This window comes from Hermetia illucens, chromosome 2 (genome assembly GCF_905115235.1).
Source record: "Hermetia illucens chromosome 2, iHerIll2.2.curated.20191125, whole genome shotgun sequence".
Taxonomy (NCBI): Eukaryota; Metazoa; Arthropoda; class Insecta; order Diptera; family Stratiomyidae; genus Hermetia; species Hermetia illucens.
In genome coordinates, this window is record NC_051850.1 from 129,894,961 (window position 1) to 129,911,137 (window position 16,177).

A 16,177-nucleotide genomic window follows, 5' to 3' on the forward strand; every position below is an offset into this window, starting at 1 on the left:
AGCCGATGCCGACGATGAGTATCACTTGCGAATCTATTATTATAATTGCATCATGGGAAGAACGACCCGAGACGTACAAACTGCCTTCATCCAGATCGAGCAGGCGGTGATCGGCGCGAGATCTTGGGCTGCACATCAATGAAGGCAAAACAAAATATATGGTGGCAACGTCAGCATCGAAAACCAACCAACCAACAACATCAAACCGCACTAGTCAAACGGGAAGAATAAAGAAAGGAGACTACAACTTTGAGACCGTTGATAATTTCTCCTATTTAGGGTCGAAAAACACAACCGATAACAGCTACGATGATAAATCCGCGCACGGTTGTTGGCAGCCAACAGAGCCTATTTCAGCTTACAAAAACTAGTTATCGTTCCGATGCCTGTAGTTCTTCTAAATAAAAATAAAACTAGGTAGCTTTCTCCTACTACAATATATTTTAATAGTTAGTAAATACGCATTTCGAGAGCTACTTACTCTCTTCCTCAGTACTTAAGCTTAATCATTGGGAAGTATTTCCTGTTTTTAAATAAATCAAATTAAAGGTCTGTAGGTACAAATTGTAAAAAGTTATGTGGGTACACATTCTAAAAGGTAAAGAGAAAAACGTAAAAAGGTCCACATGCAGGTAGGGATGATCTTATAATTTTTGGGTTAATGGCCACCAATTATCAATAGTTTAGTGGGTGGAGCGGTCCCTATGTTTGTCAACGAGTTTTTTAATTAGCCTCGGTGCACAATTCCCTCCATCTGTGTTCATCAATTTTGACGTATCCTTTCGCAATATTTCCAAGCTCTCCCAAGCGTCTAAGGTGTGTGGCTTATTCACTTGTCGCACCAGCTCCAGATTTGGTCTCGTCACAGAATGACCCTCCTCGATGACGTGCATCGCTACCGAAGAACGCACCGTGTTGGCTCCTCGTCTTTCTCCCTTCTCTACTTCCTTTAAGTGAAACTTTTTGTTTTGGGATGAGCTTGTCCTGAGCCCACCATCTACTTGATGGCGGGCTGCACATATTTGAGAAGCAACTAGGACAGACGACCGGCTTTATTCCGTTCCAGTAGGTTGATGGCAAAAATAATTTTTTTTCTGTTTCGGGGAGCAGTCCGTATCCGCATGTTACGATGGCTCATCCACAGGAGATACAACTTCACTGGATGTTACACAATTCAAAACCGTGGTGAAGTGCTCCTTCTATTTCTGTAGGTACTCATCATCGTGAATGAGAAACCTTCACAGGAGCATCGTAAGGCTTATGATCACCTTTAAGGCAATTGCAATCATTACTATTTACGACAGTTTTTGCTCCCCTCGCCAGCGCAATGGTGGAATTCCTCTACGTTTCCACAGCCAGCCAGAACTTGTAAAGTCCTTTTGGTTAATGGGAGACAACGACATCTGCACCAAAGACAAAAGCGCTTTTCGCACTAATAGACTTACACGAACAATCATTACATAACATAATATGACATTAAACTAACAATTATTGAAAATTGACTGAAAGGATAAAGCTTTGGCTTGATCGCCAAGCATTGTTGGATATAATTATATTTAAATTAGAACAATAAGTAGAGAAGTCATAATCGAATAATGAAAATTTCGGGTGACCGAAATATGTATCCCGAGAAAATACAGTAAGAAGATTAGATACTTATTCCCATTCGTTTTGAAGATATTTTGGAAGCAAAACTATTAAAATTGACTTACTTTCTATTACACGCACATTACTCAAACGTTATTATATCTATTGACGTGAAATTTTATGGAAATGCTGGAATTGTGAACTATTGTCAACTTAAGCCAAAGGTTCACAAACTCCTCATCACAAATCAGGTTAATTTATTACACAATGTCATAATTATCGCAAAATAATACAGGGACGATTTGATGAATCGACGTTTAGGCTGAATGCTCGCCGACTACTAAAGTCAATGAATGCAGCCTCGCGATGGCAGAAAGATAGATGTTGTGTTGTTGTGGTGTCGTGGCATAACATGCTGTGATCACATCCAAACTGAGGACATCACGATCGAGAAGAGGCTGCACTCATGGAGGAAAAATTGTCGGATGCGGTTGTCTTCAATGATGTAATCATATAAGTCAGCTGATGAAAACTCTTTGGCTAGTCCCTAACGAAGTTTATGATCGAAAAATATGGTGGCTTCGATTTAGACGAGCGGACTCCGCTATCGTACGGGACAAAGGGTAAAGAAACAGAAGAAGATTGCCTGAATGGCTAAAGCGATGGGCGTCAAATCATCGAGGTTGAGCGTCTTAGAAGTAATTATTAGTTAGCTGCGGGACCAGAAAGAAGTTTAATTTTATGTTTTGGATTTGTAATATTGTAGTCGTAGTAGGTCGTAGTTGTTTTCCCTCGTGTGGATTTGCTACTTCTCAAGACATGTCTGGCGCATAATATGTACTAAAGAATCGTATACAGATAATGCAAAATTATTTTTGTTAACTCACTCAAGTTCATTTATTAAAGGATGGTAAAATGTCTAAATGTTACTTGTACTACGCAACATATAATATTGCTTGCAAAGAGTTTTGAAAATTAGTACACAATCAAATGTTAGCTACACAGCAATAGAGCAATTGTAAACGAAACTCTTCAAAGAAGAAATACATAAAAAGTTTCATACCTGAAACGTTTAATTTCCGATTCCTGGACTTTTTTAGATTGAATCCTCGGGTTATACGGTGCATTAAATCTTCCGGCTTTGTAAGACTGGTTCTGGTTCATCACAAATATACTAAAAGATATTAGGTCGGGTGATTGTGCGGCGCTATGCAAAAATCTGACCCTAGTTTTCACCAATTAATTCTCACGTTATTGTACGTAGCGACGCAAATTTGCAACCGTTGTACCTAGCCATAGCAATATTAATACGATATTGAATTTTAACTAATCTGGAACACATAAAAACCAAGGACTAATTGCTTCTTATAGTTACCGTAGAATCACTTAAAATCACGCTTTGGCTTATTTCGAAGATTCCACTTAGTGTGTTAAAAATTGAAGAACCTAAATTCATCCGAAAATTCGAGCTTTCTGAATTTTTTTAGCTCTGCATTAGCTACTGGACAATATTCGATTGATTCATACTTAACCAAACGTTTACGAATTATTCACTATATTCAATATTTTAATCATCATCATCAACGGCGCAACAATCGATATCCGGTCTAGGCCTGCTTTAATAAGGAACTCCAGACATCCCAGTTTTGCGCCGGGGTCCACCAATTCGATATCCCTAAAACCTGTCTGGCGTCCTGACCCACTCCAACGCTTCATCTTAGGCAGGGTCTGCCTCGTCTTCTTTTTCTACTATGGACATTACCCTTATAGACTTTTCCGGCTGCATCATCCTCATCCATACGGATTAAGTGACCCGCCCATCATAACCTATTGAGCCGGATTTTATCCACAACCTGGCGGTCATGGTATCGCTCATAGATTTCGTCGTTATGTGGGAAACGGAATCATCCATCGTCATGTAGAGGGCCAAAAATTATTCAGAGGATTCTTCTCTCGAACACGGCCAAGAGTTCGCAATTCTTCTTGCTAAAAACCCAAGCCTCCGAGGAATACATGAGGACTGACAAGATCATTGTCTTGTACAGTAAGAGCTTCGACCCTATGGTGAGCCGTTTGGAGCGAAACAGTTTTTGTAAGTTGAAATAGGCTCTGTTGGTTGACAACAATCGTACGCGGATTTCATCATCATAGCTGTTATCGGTTGTGATATTTTAATGGCTAGTATTATTTGGCACATTTTTTCATACATTGGAACAACACTAAAATTGAAATATTATTAGCAAACTAGATAATGAGCAACGATTGAAAGAAACCGAGAACAAATAATATTCAAGTTTGGATTATTTTTCTGTAAATCACCTCAGCAATTATTTTACGAGTTTAAGACTTCTTTTGCACACGACTATACATCGACATTTTGATAAATTTCCAAAATAGATTCCAAGATATATTCGATATATTGGGCATCCTTTCTTATAAGTGTTATGATTCAAAAAAGGTGAAATATGAAAAGGCATAGGCCATATCAAAAGGCGAATAAGCTGGTAGAAAGTAGAATGAACATATTTTCAGCAATAAAGACGAGTGAACATCTGGATTTTGCATATTCTAGGTTACCTTTTTGAAATAGTCAGAATTACCCTCTACTTTCAAGCGCTGCCCGTTTATCAATAATCGGAAATATGCAGAACATTTGATACAATGCCCAACGGTTGAAATCGAGATATTTTCAAATGTTCGGTGTACAAATTGTTCCGTTTGGTTACTTTCAATAAATTCATCTAGTAACTCATTGGAATTCAAAAATACTTAAATTGATATTGTTGAAATCGGCTCGGTCATAAAAATCAGTCGATGAGTGTTTTCACTTGTTCTTCCTGAGCGCATAAACACAATTATGAAGTAACTATCTCGTAGAACTGATGAGAGGAATTTATTAAATGTTGTAGAGAATTTTTTTCAATGTTTAAATGAGACTACTAAAGTTCGTAGCTATTTCATAGAATGAATCAGACATGAATTGATGTTACCACTGCCTGTCCCAGAGGATGATCCTTTCTGCAATTTGTAATTTTGTCTTCTTCCTCACAAAACTATGTTTCCAAGTCTACTACTATTCATTTTTAGGAATTTATGTAAAACAAAATTCGATTTAGGTTCATTGTATGTCACACGCGCTGTCCCCGAAAACGGTTAGATCGATTGAAATCAATTTTGGTGATGATTCCGTATATCAAAAGAAAGGTCTCAATTACTACCTCCACGAGTAGATCTTAGTTTGGAGATCTATTGCAAAATAGGGAAGTAGCGGGTTAAAAAACACAAACTTAAAAACGTAAATTCCTGGATATCTGCGAAGCTACTAAAAGCGAGGAGTATGGGGATGGTGACCAAGCTTCATGCGCTCCTAAACACTGTTTGATCTGACGAAATTATGCCAGAAGACCGGCGTGAAGGTATCATTTGGCCTAATTAGAAGAAAAGGTAACAAACCTCTTCTGTGAGAACTATAGCTGGATATCGTTCTTGTGAACATGTTGCTATCAAAAGTAATGAAAAGAACCCTCGAACCCTTCTCGAAAAAATCGTTTGTGAATATCACCGAGGATTTTTGTGCAGAAAATTAACGATAAATCAGATATTCTCGGTAAGTTATGTACTGAAAATATAATGGAGTAATAGCAAATCCTACCGAAAGCATGACTGAGAGATGTAGATGACATCTTGATAAGTGTCATTAAAAACAAAATAAGTAACGCTTAACACTATCAACGCATTACACCTGAAGATAACATTTACCCAATAGATGGCAGAAACCGGCAAAGTAACATTTTTAAGGTTTTGTGTAAAACAAAACCTTATTAAAATCGATTCAATGCCTGTCTATCTGTCTGTCTCTCACACGCACTTTTCTCCAAAACGGCTAAACGGATTCGAACGAAATTTGGTGGACAAATGGGAACTATGAAATCCCACGCATACAGCGAGTGGCATAAATTTAAGTGGAGTTTAAAGGTGGGCTTCCCATACATGCAAAGGGGGATTCAAAAAAATTGTTCACCGGATATAGTCGTGTAGGATATCAAATGAAAGGTCTCGATTTGTACTTTTCGAAATTGACATTAGTTTTGGCGTGAATTGTAAAGTAAGTGAGTAACGAGTCAAAATGTATGCACTTAAAGTAAGACAGGACTCATTTTCGGAAACTAGCCAACCTAAAAATCAGAGAGTGGTGCGCTTAGATGAAATCTAGACCTCAAAATACATCCCATTCCAATATCTGCTCAAATAAACTTACTAATAGTATATTACTAACTTTTGGAAATTTACTGAAAAACCCCCCTTAAATTCATCCTAGGACTTCGTACCAGCATAGAGGACAATATTTCATGGAAATCTGGCTATTAACGCTAAGGTTATAACAGCTCAAACTTAGCAATTTCGCGCGAATTAACTACTTCTAAAGCCATGCAAATAAGATGCTGACGTCATAATTAGCGGGAATAATTGACATTCGCGTGAAATATTAAAGTCGCATTTATGAAGAATCTACTTATCTGCAGCCCTTTTTAAGGTTTTGTGTAAAACACTTATATGAACACTAATCTTCGAGAGATGTACAATCCGGTATCTGCTTAAATAAATTTACTAATAGCATATTATCAACTTTTAGAAATTGACTAAAAAACTCCCCTCAGGTTCATCCTAAGTGTACTAAATTGCACCGACATAAAGGACAGCCTCGTGCATACACATGCCAATTGTCATGAAAATCCAACTATTGGTGTCAAAGTTCAAACTTATCAATTTCGTACGAATTAACTGCATCCTAAGCCATACAAACAACATGCTGACGTCATAATTAACGAGAATAATTGACATTCGATTGAAATATTAAAATTCCATTCAAGAAGAATCTAATTCTCCCCAGCCTTTTTTTGTATTTGATATAGCTTACATTCTTGGCATTTGGTAATAATATTAAACTCAGAGTGTGAAGCGTATGAAGTGGACTATTATCAATACAGGGGTTTCCATCAAATGATTTATTTAAGTCGCTTTCTAAAAAATAGAGGGCAATGGAATTTTTACGCTATGTGACACGGAGCTGTCGTGCACTCGTTGCGTCTCACATCTTTTTCTTTTTCTTCAGCCTTTGTCTCGTTCACAAGAGTGGTCGGCTCGTCGTGATCGGTTTCGTCATTTTATTTTATCAAATACATGATCAGGATGTAATCGCGAGTCCTTTAAATCCCCATCCAGCGTATCAAGCCACTGCTGTTTAGGCCGGCTTTATGGTTGCTTACAATTGGCTTCGATGTTCAGACCAATATTGGTGAATTCTCATTACCGTGAATTACGTGACACACCATCGAAAACGTCTCTCTCGCAGTTTTTCTCGGATATTCTCATTTCAGACGTGATCAAAACGTGTCACGCCCCCAGTGCAATGCAGCATCTTCGTCCCCATTACCGCAAGACGCTGTTCATTGTCTTTTATAGTCGCCCACTCAGAACTATAGAGAGCGGCAGACGGAGGACATTGCAGTAAATTTTAGATTTGGGACGTGCGCTAATACGTCGATCACAAAGAACACCAGTTGGGGAATGCCACTTCATCCAGGTTGCGTTAATGCGTGAAGCGATTTCATTACGCAGTTCTCCATTGGTTGATAGCATTGACTTGAGATATTTAAAGCGCTGAGTTCTAGCAATGGCAGTAACCTGCCCCTCGAGATATTTAAATCGCTCAGTTCTGGCAATGGCAGTAACCTGCCCAGAACTGAGCGATTTAAATATTTCGGGTCAATGCTGTCAGCCAATAGAGAACTACGTTATGCTCCTCACATAGAATGGGCACCTCTCATTCCACATCTACCGGAAACCGATGAATGCTCAGCGAACCATCCCTAGTGCCTCTGTCGGCAAGAAAGACAGTATTCGATACAATGATCCATCAACTCTCTCATCAGAAAATTTTTGTATGCAAAAACTGTACATAACGCAAACGGCCAATTAGAACGGAATTGATAGCAAGATGATAAGAGTCCATGATGAAAAAGAAAGCTTGGAAAATGGGAATAGATAACCTAAACACACTGTACTTGCAACAAAGACCAAAAAGCGCATAAGTATAACTTACTCCTCTGATAAAAATCCAATATACTTATCATTTGGTCCAGCTAAAAACAAGCCTGTCATACGAAAAAAATCCCAAACACATATCGGACACATTAGCGGAATATATAAGGTATTTAACTCTGAATGTCCAAAAGTTTACACCGGACAAATTGGTTACTACAAGATTCACAGAACATCTAAGCGTAATTATAATATCCAATAGTATTATATGTAAGTTTAAATTTTGGTTGCATCAGCCAGCAGTTCGTTGTTAACGAAATAGCGGTATTTGTTAAATAAAAAGCATTATTAGCGACGGGGATGGTGGTGTTGGGTTTTTGAATCCATTAATCTTTTCGCGAGAAATACAGTGAACAGACATGGACAGCGAATCTTCGTCCATACAAACATATGATAGTATCAGTCGATCTGTACTGTACAAAATATTGTCTTAATTTGAATTTCCAGCGAAACTGATTAGACTCGTGAGAATGAGAATGAATCAGTCTAGTGCTCAAGTGAAGATAGAAAACCAGCTAACGAGATGTTTCGACTCAGACTGTGGATTAAAGCAGGGCGGAGAACTGGTCAAAACCTTTTTCAACACCGCTTTCAACAAAATGATATAAATATCCTGCCAGGAGTGAATGAGAGCATGAAGCAGGCCCTATCGTTTGTTGACAAAGTTGGCCTGAATGAAAAAGATCAAAATGATGACGCAAACTAGGAAAAACAAACAACCATAAACGCTTACGACTTCGAACAAGTCGATAGCGTTGTGTATTTAGGCGCAATTCTCACAAAACTTTCTGAAGTGCATCATATATAGAACTTTGGTTTGACCGATCTTGTGTTACGGCAAAGATGGCTGGAGAACAAAAAATCAATCAGTGAGGGTGAATAGCGAATGATATATAAAAGATTGCTGTATCCATTATACAACGAATCAGAATCTGCATTATGGTATGGTATTCTAGTGAACAGGCCATGTGAAATCCAAAGATGACAGAAGAATCCCCAGACGCCTACTCAAAGGCAGGATGGTAGGTAAACGACCGCCTGGAAAATCACGCTATAGATGAGGGCACGTCGTCCCTCGATTAGGAGAGTAGACACAAAACCTTTGGAGACCGCAGACTTCAGACCGCCTTGGAAGATGAAGGAGGAACGTAATGCTCTAAAAAATTGAAATTTAGTATGGGTAGTTGGTTGTAAATGGGATTAACACAAAAAAACAGCGAAATATTCGAAATATAACAACAACAAAATTCAAGAAAGTAACAAGTTAGATGGCCCTCGGTCAATGGGCCACTATGACATTGTATAATATTTTCATTGTTGATATTCTGTCTAAAAGTAGGGGATTTTCAAAGATCGTAAAATCGTTAGAAGAAAACTGTTTGTAAATAATTCACTCCATATTCATACGAAATTAATGTCGTTTGAAGAAACTCTTCAGAAATTTCATGATCGCCCCTAAATGTGTGATATTTTTTTCCAACAACTTAAAGCATGCCCCCCAAAACACTACGAACTCGTTGCACTTATAATTTGATCACACTAGGTCTATTTTCGTGCCTTGTTGTTGCCTCGTTGTTCTAAAAGTTCCCTTTTCATTACAGGATGCTTTTTCTACATGCTATTCTATGTATCCCTACCATTCCGCGAGAAGAGAACACAATTCAACAAACTTCAAAATATTTCGCGCACCGTTTATTGGCTTTCGTACACTGCATTTGATGTACTATTACATGTTTTCTTGAGTCTTCTCGTATATGCAACTCTACACATTCTGGATACAAAGTATATTTACACGGGTGAAGAAATAAGTAAGTAATTTTTAAAATATCAACGACACATTCTGTTGCACAATACTTAACGATTTACCGATTTAAAATTTCTTGCAGAGAAAATAGCTGCAACAATTGCTATATATGGAATAGCATATTTGCCACTTTTGTATATCCTAGCGATCAGTTTCCGATCCATCTCGACTCTATCTACATATTTGTTTTTCTTTTTAATAATTTCTAGTAAGTGTAAAAATGTTGACTTTATACAATTACACTTTTCCGGGAGTTAAATAGAATATAAACTTAATTTATAAAATTAACTTTGCAGCGATAGTCCCTATCATCACCTCAGCAAACGAGAAAGCTATGCAAACGTACGACATTTTTATAATCATATTGATGATATTACCGGATTTCGCACTAAAGCACCAATTGATTACTATAAACGAAAACTATTTCATTAACCGACGCAATAAATTAAAAACCGAAAGTGGCACTGAACAGATTCTCGACGATCCGCTTAACGAGAATAAATTTTACATCTACATGATATCGCTGTTCGTTTGTGCTGAGGTTTGTATGACTAATTTTTGTCTCGTGCAATTTTTGTGGCGAACTATTTATAGCTTAAGGGGGGAAACCAGATTAGAAGTCTTTTTTCACATACTCCAATTTTTATCTGAAATCGAAAAGGTTGTAGATATGGTTCGCATAATGATCGGTTTGTTACTTTTTCCTGCAAATGTGAAAAAAAATCATTTTGAGAAAAATGTGTTTGAAAAGACCCCTTTCGGATATGAAGACATTTATCACTGTTAATTATACAGTTATAACAAATACAAATGCACTCGTATAAGGGACTAACGCCAAATATTTATAAATACGCTATTTACATGGCACTACAAGATTTTGTAAAGACATAAAGCGACTACCTCTTGGGTGCTCGACTCTGAGCTTGTACCCAATAATCGCTCGCCCATAAAATCTAAAGGAACACGATTTGCACTTTGACATTACTGCAGCGTATTCTGAGATAGCTAAGCTAACAATCTATGCGATAGAAAAACTCGATTCTCAAACTCTAATAATTTGGCTTCCCCCTTAATGAAAGCTAAATCCTATTCTGTTGATGATCAATAAGTTGTGAATAGTAGCTTTTTATTTCTAAAATTATTTGCAGATTTTCCTTATATACTTATGGGACAACATCTATCGAAGGCAACATTTATCCGACACATTATCTGTGAAGAGATGCTGCAAACGCACTGGCCGTATTGACTTCCCTATCGAGGAAGGTCTTGATAGTGTGGATTCAGGTCCCCATTTAAGCAAAAGTAAGAACAAAGTGTGCCAACGTAGATTTAACCATTTCGTATCAGCTTTTCATGAGCAATTTTCAGTCAAATTAATTATCTCTACTGCGGTCATGTTTTTTTGTTGTTTTTGTTTTCAGCAGTAAATATGATATATACCCGTATATCAGTAAATCGTATGTTATTTTTCTTACAGATAATTCTTTACGAGTCAATAATTTACATAAAGTTTATGGATGTGGCGAAATCCATGCTGTACGCGGTGTTGACTTTGATGTAGAAAGTGGTGAATGTTTTGGATTATTAGGGTTGAATGGAGCTGGAAAATCGTCAACATTTGAAATGATAACCGGAAATGAGACTATTTTCAAAGGATCTGTGTCTATTAAGGGGGTCGACGTTACTGAAGATAGAACACGGGTGAGTTTTTTAATGAATAAAATTAGCGGAAGATGGGTTACTAAGCGACATCGGAAGAATACGTTACATATAGACAATAATTAACTCTAATATATACAGTGGCGGTAAAAATGATAACGCACCCCATGTTTTTCAAGAAATCTTATAATAATAAAACAATTCCAAGAAGTTGTGTATGCATCTCAGATAACTGGACGTAATTGCATTCTCTTGAGTTATTACCTGGGGTTTTCCTGTATAACACATCCCATAATTAAAGAAAGTCGGATTTCAGATAGTTAAAAAAGATAAGATATCTTATATTTAGGGATTTTAGAATGGAATTCTTTCTTTCTACCATTCTTTTAGGTAAACTATTAAACAATTTTCTTATATATTTCCTCGAAATTTGTCCCCATGCAGAAATAATAGCGTTTTTTAATTCGTTTACGTCTTCAAAAGCTGCCCCCAACAATTCTCGATTATATTTAAGTCAGGAGACCTCGCTGGAAAATCGAGGACATCAGTGTGTTACTGTTGAAAAAACTGCTTTACGACCTTTGCACTATAAATCGCAGCATTACCTTGCTGGAAACTGAACGGCTGATCCGCGATTGCTCCCAAATTGTCTCTAAATTCCTCATGTTGCATACCGGGAGCTGTCTATGTTCCCACTTAAAAACCGAACAGTTGACTGTCCATTGTATCCAATAGCAGCCCAAACCGTTAAACTTCCGCCACCAAACTGTCTTTTGCTTAACACCCTCTCTTCCTTCCGTAAGTCATGGAAATAATAGCTGAAACCGTCGGGTCCGTCGAGGTTAAATTTTTTCTAGTCTGTAAAAATTACACAGTGCCATTTTTTCTTCCAACGCAAGTGATTTTCTGCAAAAGCCATTCTCGCCAGTTTGTGCTTTTCTGTGAGAGGCGATTTTCTCTGTAATTTGCTTTGCTCGTGCAATAACGTGTCCGACATTTCTAATGGCAGTGTCGACGCCTGCCTTGTCCGCGATTCAAATCGAGGACTTACCGTTCTTGACCGCCCTGTAGACATTTTCTTTCCATCATTTTCGGGATCTCGAATAACATAACAGACGACACATCTGCTGCGCTTCGTAATCTGAGAAACTTTCGTTATGGGCTTACCTTCGTCATGTAGGCACAACGTAAAACGTTGTCACGTAATGTTTAACATACAATATTTACAATAGTCGTAAGAACATAGTGATAGTTATTGCTTCTTTGGTGAAAATCATACTTTATGAAAAGTAGTAAAAAATAGAGACAGGCCACGACACGGAAATTATCTACATATTTACTTGACTACGTACTTTAAGCGGGCGTCGCGAAAGAAAATGTTCATCATTTAGCACGGCAGTAGAAATATGATATTCCGTTTGAAAAGTACTGGCTCAATTATCATTTAAAGCTATAAAAATATTCTACGAAAAATTGCATTTTGGTTTTCAAAACCTAGCAATTCAAAATGTTTCGTGGATTCGAGTAACCGGTGCGATTTACGACACTGTGGGCTGCGTTTTTATTGAATCTCTGAATTCATTTAATTTGTTGGAATCTTGCCTTGTGATTTGCTGTTGAGCTCACCTCACTAAACGGAAACGTCACGTAACGTAAAAGTTACCAGCTTGCAAGGTTTTACGGCATGCGATGCGCATCGTAATAGGATATACGAGTTGCCATATGTTAAACTCTTACCGTCGGCTTATATAAGTGCAATACGTTAACTGACATTGGATTATGCGCATCGTAAATGCGGCATTATAGGTGTACAAATCTAAATTGATTTAACGCATCTTCACGCATTTCCCGCTTTGGCTGGAACCACGGTATCAGTCCAAATTCAACATCTAAGGAGTTCGGCATTGGGGTTGCACAGCGCGACGCTATGCTTAAATCCACAAAGAACTCTGTCTGCGGTGTGGACACAACCACACCATCATAAAACTATCAAAAGGGGGCTAACCGCAAATAATTGGGCCTAAAACATATTCCGCCAATTCTCCTGTAACGTATGCATTCGGCGGAATATCCCGGTTCCAATTCAATTAATCTCTGGTAAGGCTTCATGGCCGTAGCCATCCCCCCATGTATTTGAGTGAATAACAATTTATTGTAGCTAAGAAAGCTACGGTTTTATAACCTGAAACTTGGAAACCAAAAGCAATCATTCCAACAGTGAACGTTTTCAGTCAATTAGTGAAAATGGAGAAAATTGGTCATCGTTATGTGATACAATACTTTCATTTGAGAGCTCTCAACGCAACCAGTACAAAAGCTGAACTAGATTCAACTCTAGGTGAAGCTGCTGCTTTGTTTGCAATAATAAAAATAATAAACGAGGCCGTACGAGCTGCCAAGATAAGTCTCCCAGTGATCGACCAGATGAAGTGACGACTCTAGAAATGAATGACTGTCTATTGAAAGTGCGCGAGTTAGCAGACTGTATGCATTTCAACGAGTGCGACAAATCACTATTATTATTAACAGAAAATTTGGACATGAGAACATTGGGCGCAAGCTGGATGCTGCGTTTGCACACACTCGAGCAAAAACTGTCGTGGAGATGTTTCATTTAGCGAAGTTTCATCAGAATTTTTGCGCCGCTTGATAACGATGGATGAAACATGGATGCACCACTTCACATCCGAGTCAAAACAATGCACTCAAAAGGGAGAACCGGCACCGAAGAAGGCAAGGACTATTTCATATGCAGGCAATGCCATGGCAACGGTTTTTTGGGATGCGTTTGGGATAATTTTCATTGACTATCTTAGGAAGGAAACAAGTCGGAATACCGGAAGCTCGCGCTTCGGATATAAAGGTTTTGTGTTCATCTTATGTAAGAAATTTCAACGCATATTTTTCTATCCGTATTTAGCTACAAATCCAACATAATCCTTCATATTTTTTCAAACTACGAGACATACGTACATATTACAGCCATAGATATTACGCTCACCCTAAACAAACAAACTGCCTATTTCCGAATACTGTACACATATATGCACGTATATAAATTGATCGTACCCATATTTCCGATTTACTTCTTATATCTATCTGAATAGGCACTACCCGCAAAGTTCATTAGCACGCGTATATTATATACCTACATGCACACATGTCTGGCTGGCAAATAACTAAAAAACCTAAAACAAAATAATTCTCTGCGACCCAATTCATAAGAATTCATTTCGCTGTGGTATTGACGAATTGATATGTGATGATGACGTCATGCAGGTTGTAGAGTGCACGAAATTCACAAAAAATTGTAAAGTTTCACCCCCAATAACTTTGTTAATAATAGCTGGATTTTCTTCAAACTTGACCAAACTGTGCATTATATTCTTCGTTACACTCCTGCCAAATTTTGTACTTCTGGGATGAACATAAAGGGGGGTGCCGGGTAAATTTCTAAAATGTGGAAATATACTATTATTAACTTTATTTGTGCAGATATCGGAACCAGATATATTTTGAGGCCTAGATTTCGTAGAGATGCACCACTGTGATTTTTTCCAGATTTTTCAGTTGGATAGGTTCTGAGAACGAGACCTGTTACACTTTTTGTGGGTCATATTTTCAACCCTTACTCCCCTATGTTTCATCTAATATCAAATATTGAACCAGATTCGAAAAGTACTAATTGAGACCTTTCATTTGATACCCTACTTGGCTACATTCTGTGAAAAAAAAATTTGCACCCTCCATTCACATGTACGGAGAGCCCCCCCTTAAACTTAACGCAAGATGGCGCCACTTACTGCATGTAAAGGGATCACCAGATTACATACTCTCACCAATTTTCGTGACAATCGGTCTAGCCGTTTCCGAATAAATCGGGTGTGACAGACAGACAGACAGACAGACAGACAGACGGACAGACAGACACCGTCACCATTCTAATAAGGTTTTGTTTCACACAAAACCTTAAAAACAACCAACGGCAAGAATTGTGTGAAATTATTGCAACGTTTGAGCGAAGAAATCAAGCAAAAACGGCCGCATTTGGCTAAGAAGAAAATAGTATTTCATTAGGACAATGCACCAACACACAAACCCGTTACTGCAATGGCCAAAATTAATGAATTGAAGTGCACCATATTCTCTAGATTTAGCCCCCTCGGTTTATTTTCGGTTCCCAAACTTGAAAAATGGCTCAGTGGTCAAAGATTTTTCAACGGTGGCGGCAAGTAATAGCTATTTTGAGGAGGAAGATAGTTCGTATTATCGAACTTAGTGAACATCGCTAGGAAAAGTGTATAGAGCTGAAAAGAGATTACGTTTACTTACGTTCTTTACCAACATTTTTTTATTTTCTTTGTTAGATCGGGTACTTTTGGGACAACCCTCGTATAATAACTATTTTAACTCAATCGCGTAACTTCATAGTAGACATGTGTTTATAGTCATGAAATAAATTATCTGCGAAACAAACTTTTATTGTATAAAAGTTTGTTGTTGCATCATTCATATTAGTACGTTTTATTTTCAAGAGAAAAAATAAAATAGCAACCCTTTTGTTGTGACAATTTCAATCGACGATGTGCAGTTATCTCCAACAACATATTAGCCATTTAAATTATTTAAAAAATTGCTCTCTCAGCTGTACTTTATGACTGACAAACAACTAACAAGAAAACATGATCGATACTTTACGCCACTTTCGTATTTGTATGAGGTAGAACTGTCCCGTTATATTGTAGCGGCATGCGTCATTTGAAACTTGAATTAGAGGTTTGGTAGGACTTTAAGACACCGTTGTTAGTCCAGTCATCGAAGCTGAAAATCGGGTGTAACCCCCGAATTCTTTCAATCAAGATCGATTGAAATTTGGAGTGGGGTAGAGGGTGGCATAAGAAACAAAAATTATATAGCCCCGATGTATAAAAAAATAAAAAACCTGGTTTTTGCGTAAAAATGTAAAGCCCTCGCAATAAATTCTGAAAATTGTATGGATCTAAAATGTAAAGTGTGATTTACCCC

The 16,177-nt window shown here is 37.8% G+C and overlaps 1 protein-coding gene across 1 annotated transcript in view; it reads left to right on the forward strand.

The window, feature by feature from the left end:
• LOC119647687 (ATP-binding cassette sub-family A member 3) overlaps positions 1 to 16,177 on the forward strand; it is a 57,473-nt gene that overhangs the window by 29,339 nt on the left and 11,957 nt on the right. Inside the window, exons 19-23 of the mRNA XM_038048770.1 lie at positions 9,291 to 9,497; positions 9,576 to 9,701; positions 9,790 to 10,034; positions 10,642 to 10,795; positions 10,971 to 11,194. Of these exons, the coding sequence (XP_037904698.1) occupies positions 9,291 to 9,497; positions 9,576 to 9,701; positions 9,790 to 10,034; positions 10,642 to 10,795; positions 10,971 to 11,194 (956 nt within the window). The remainder of the gene's footprint in view (positions 1 to 9,290; positions 9,498 to 9,575; positions 9,702 to 9,789; positions 10,035 to 10,641; positions 10,796 to 10,970; positions 11,195 to 16,177) is intronic.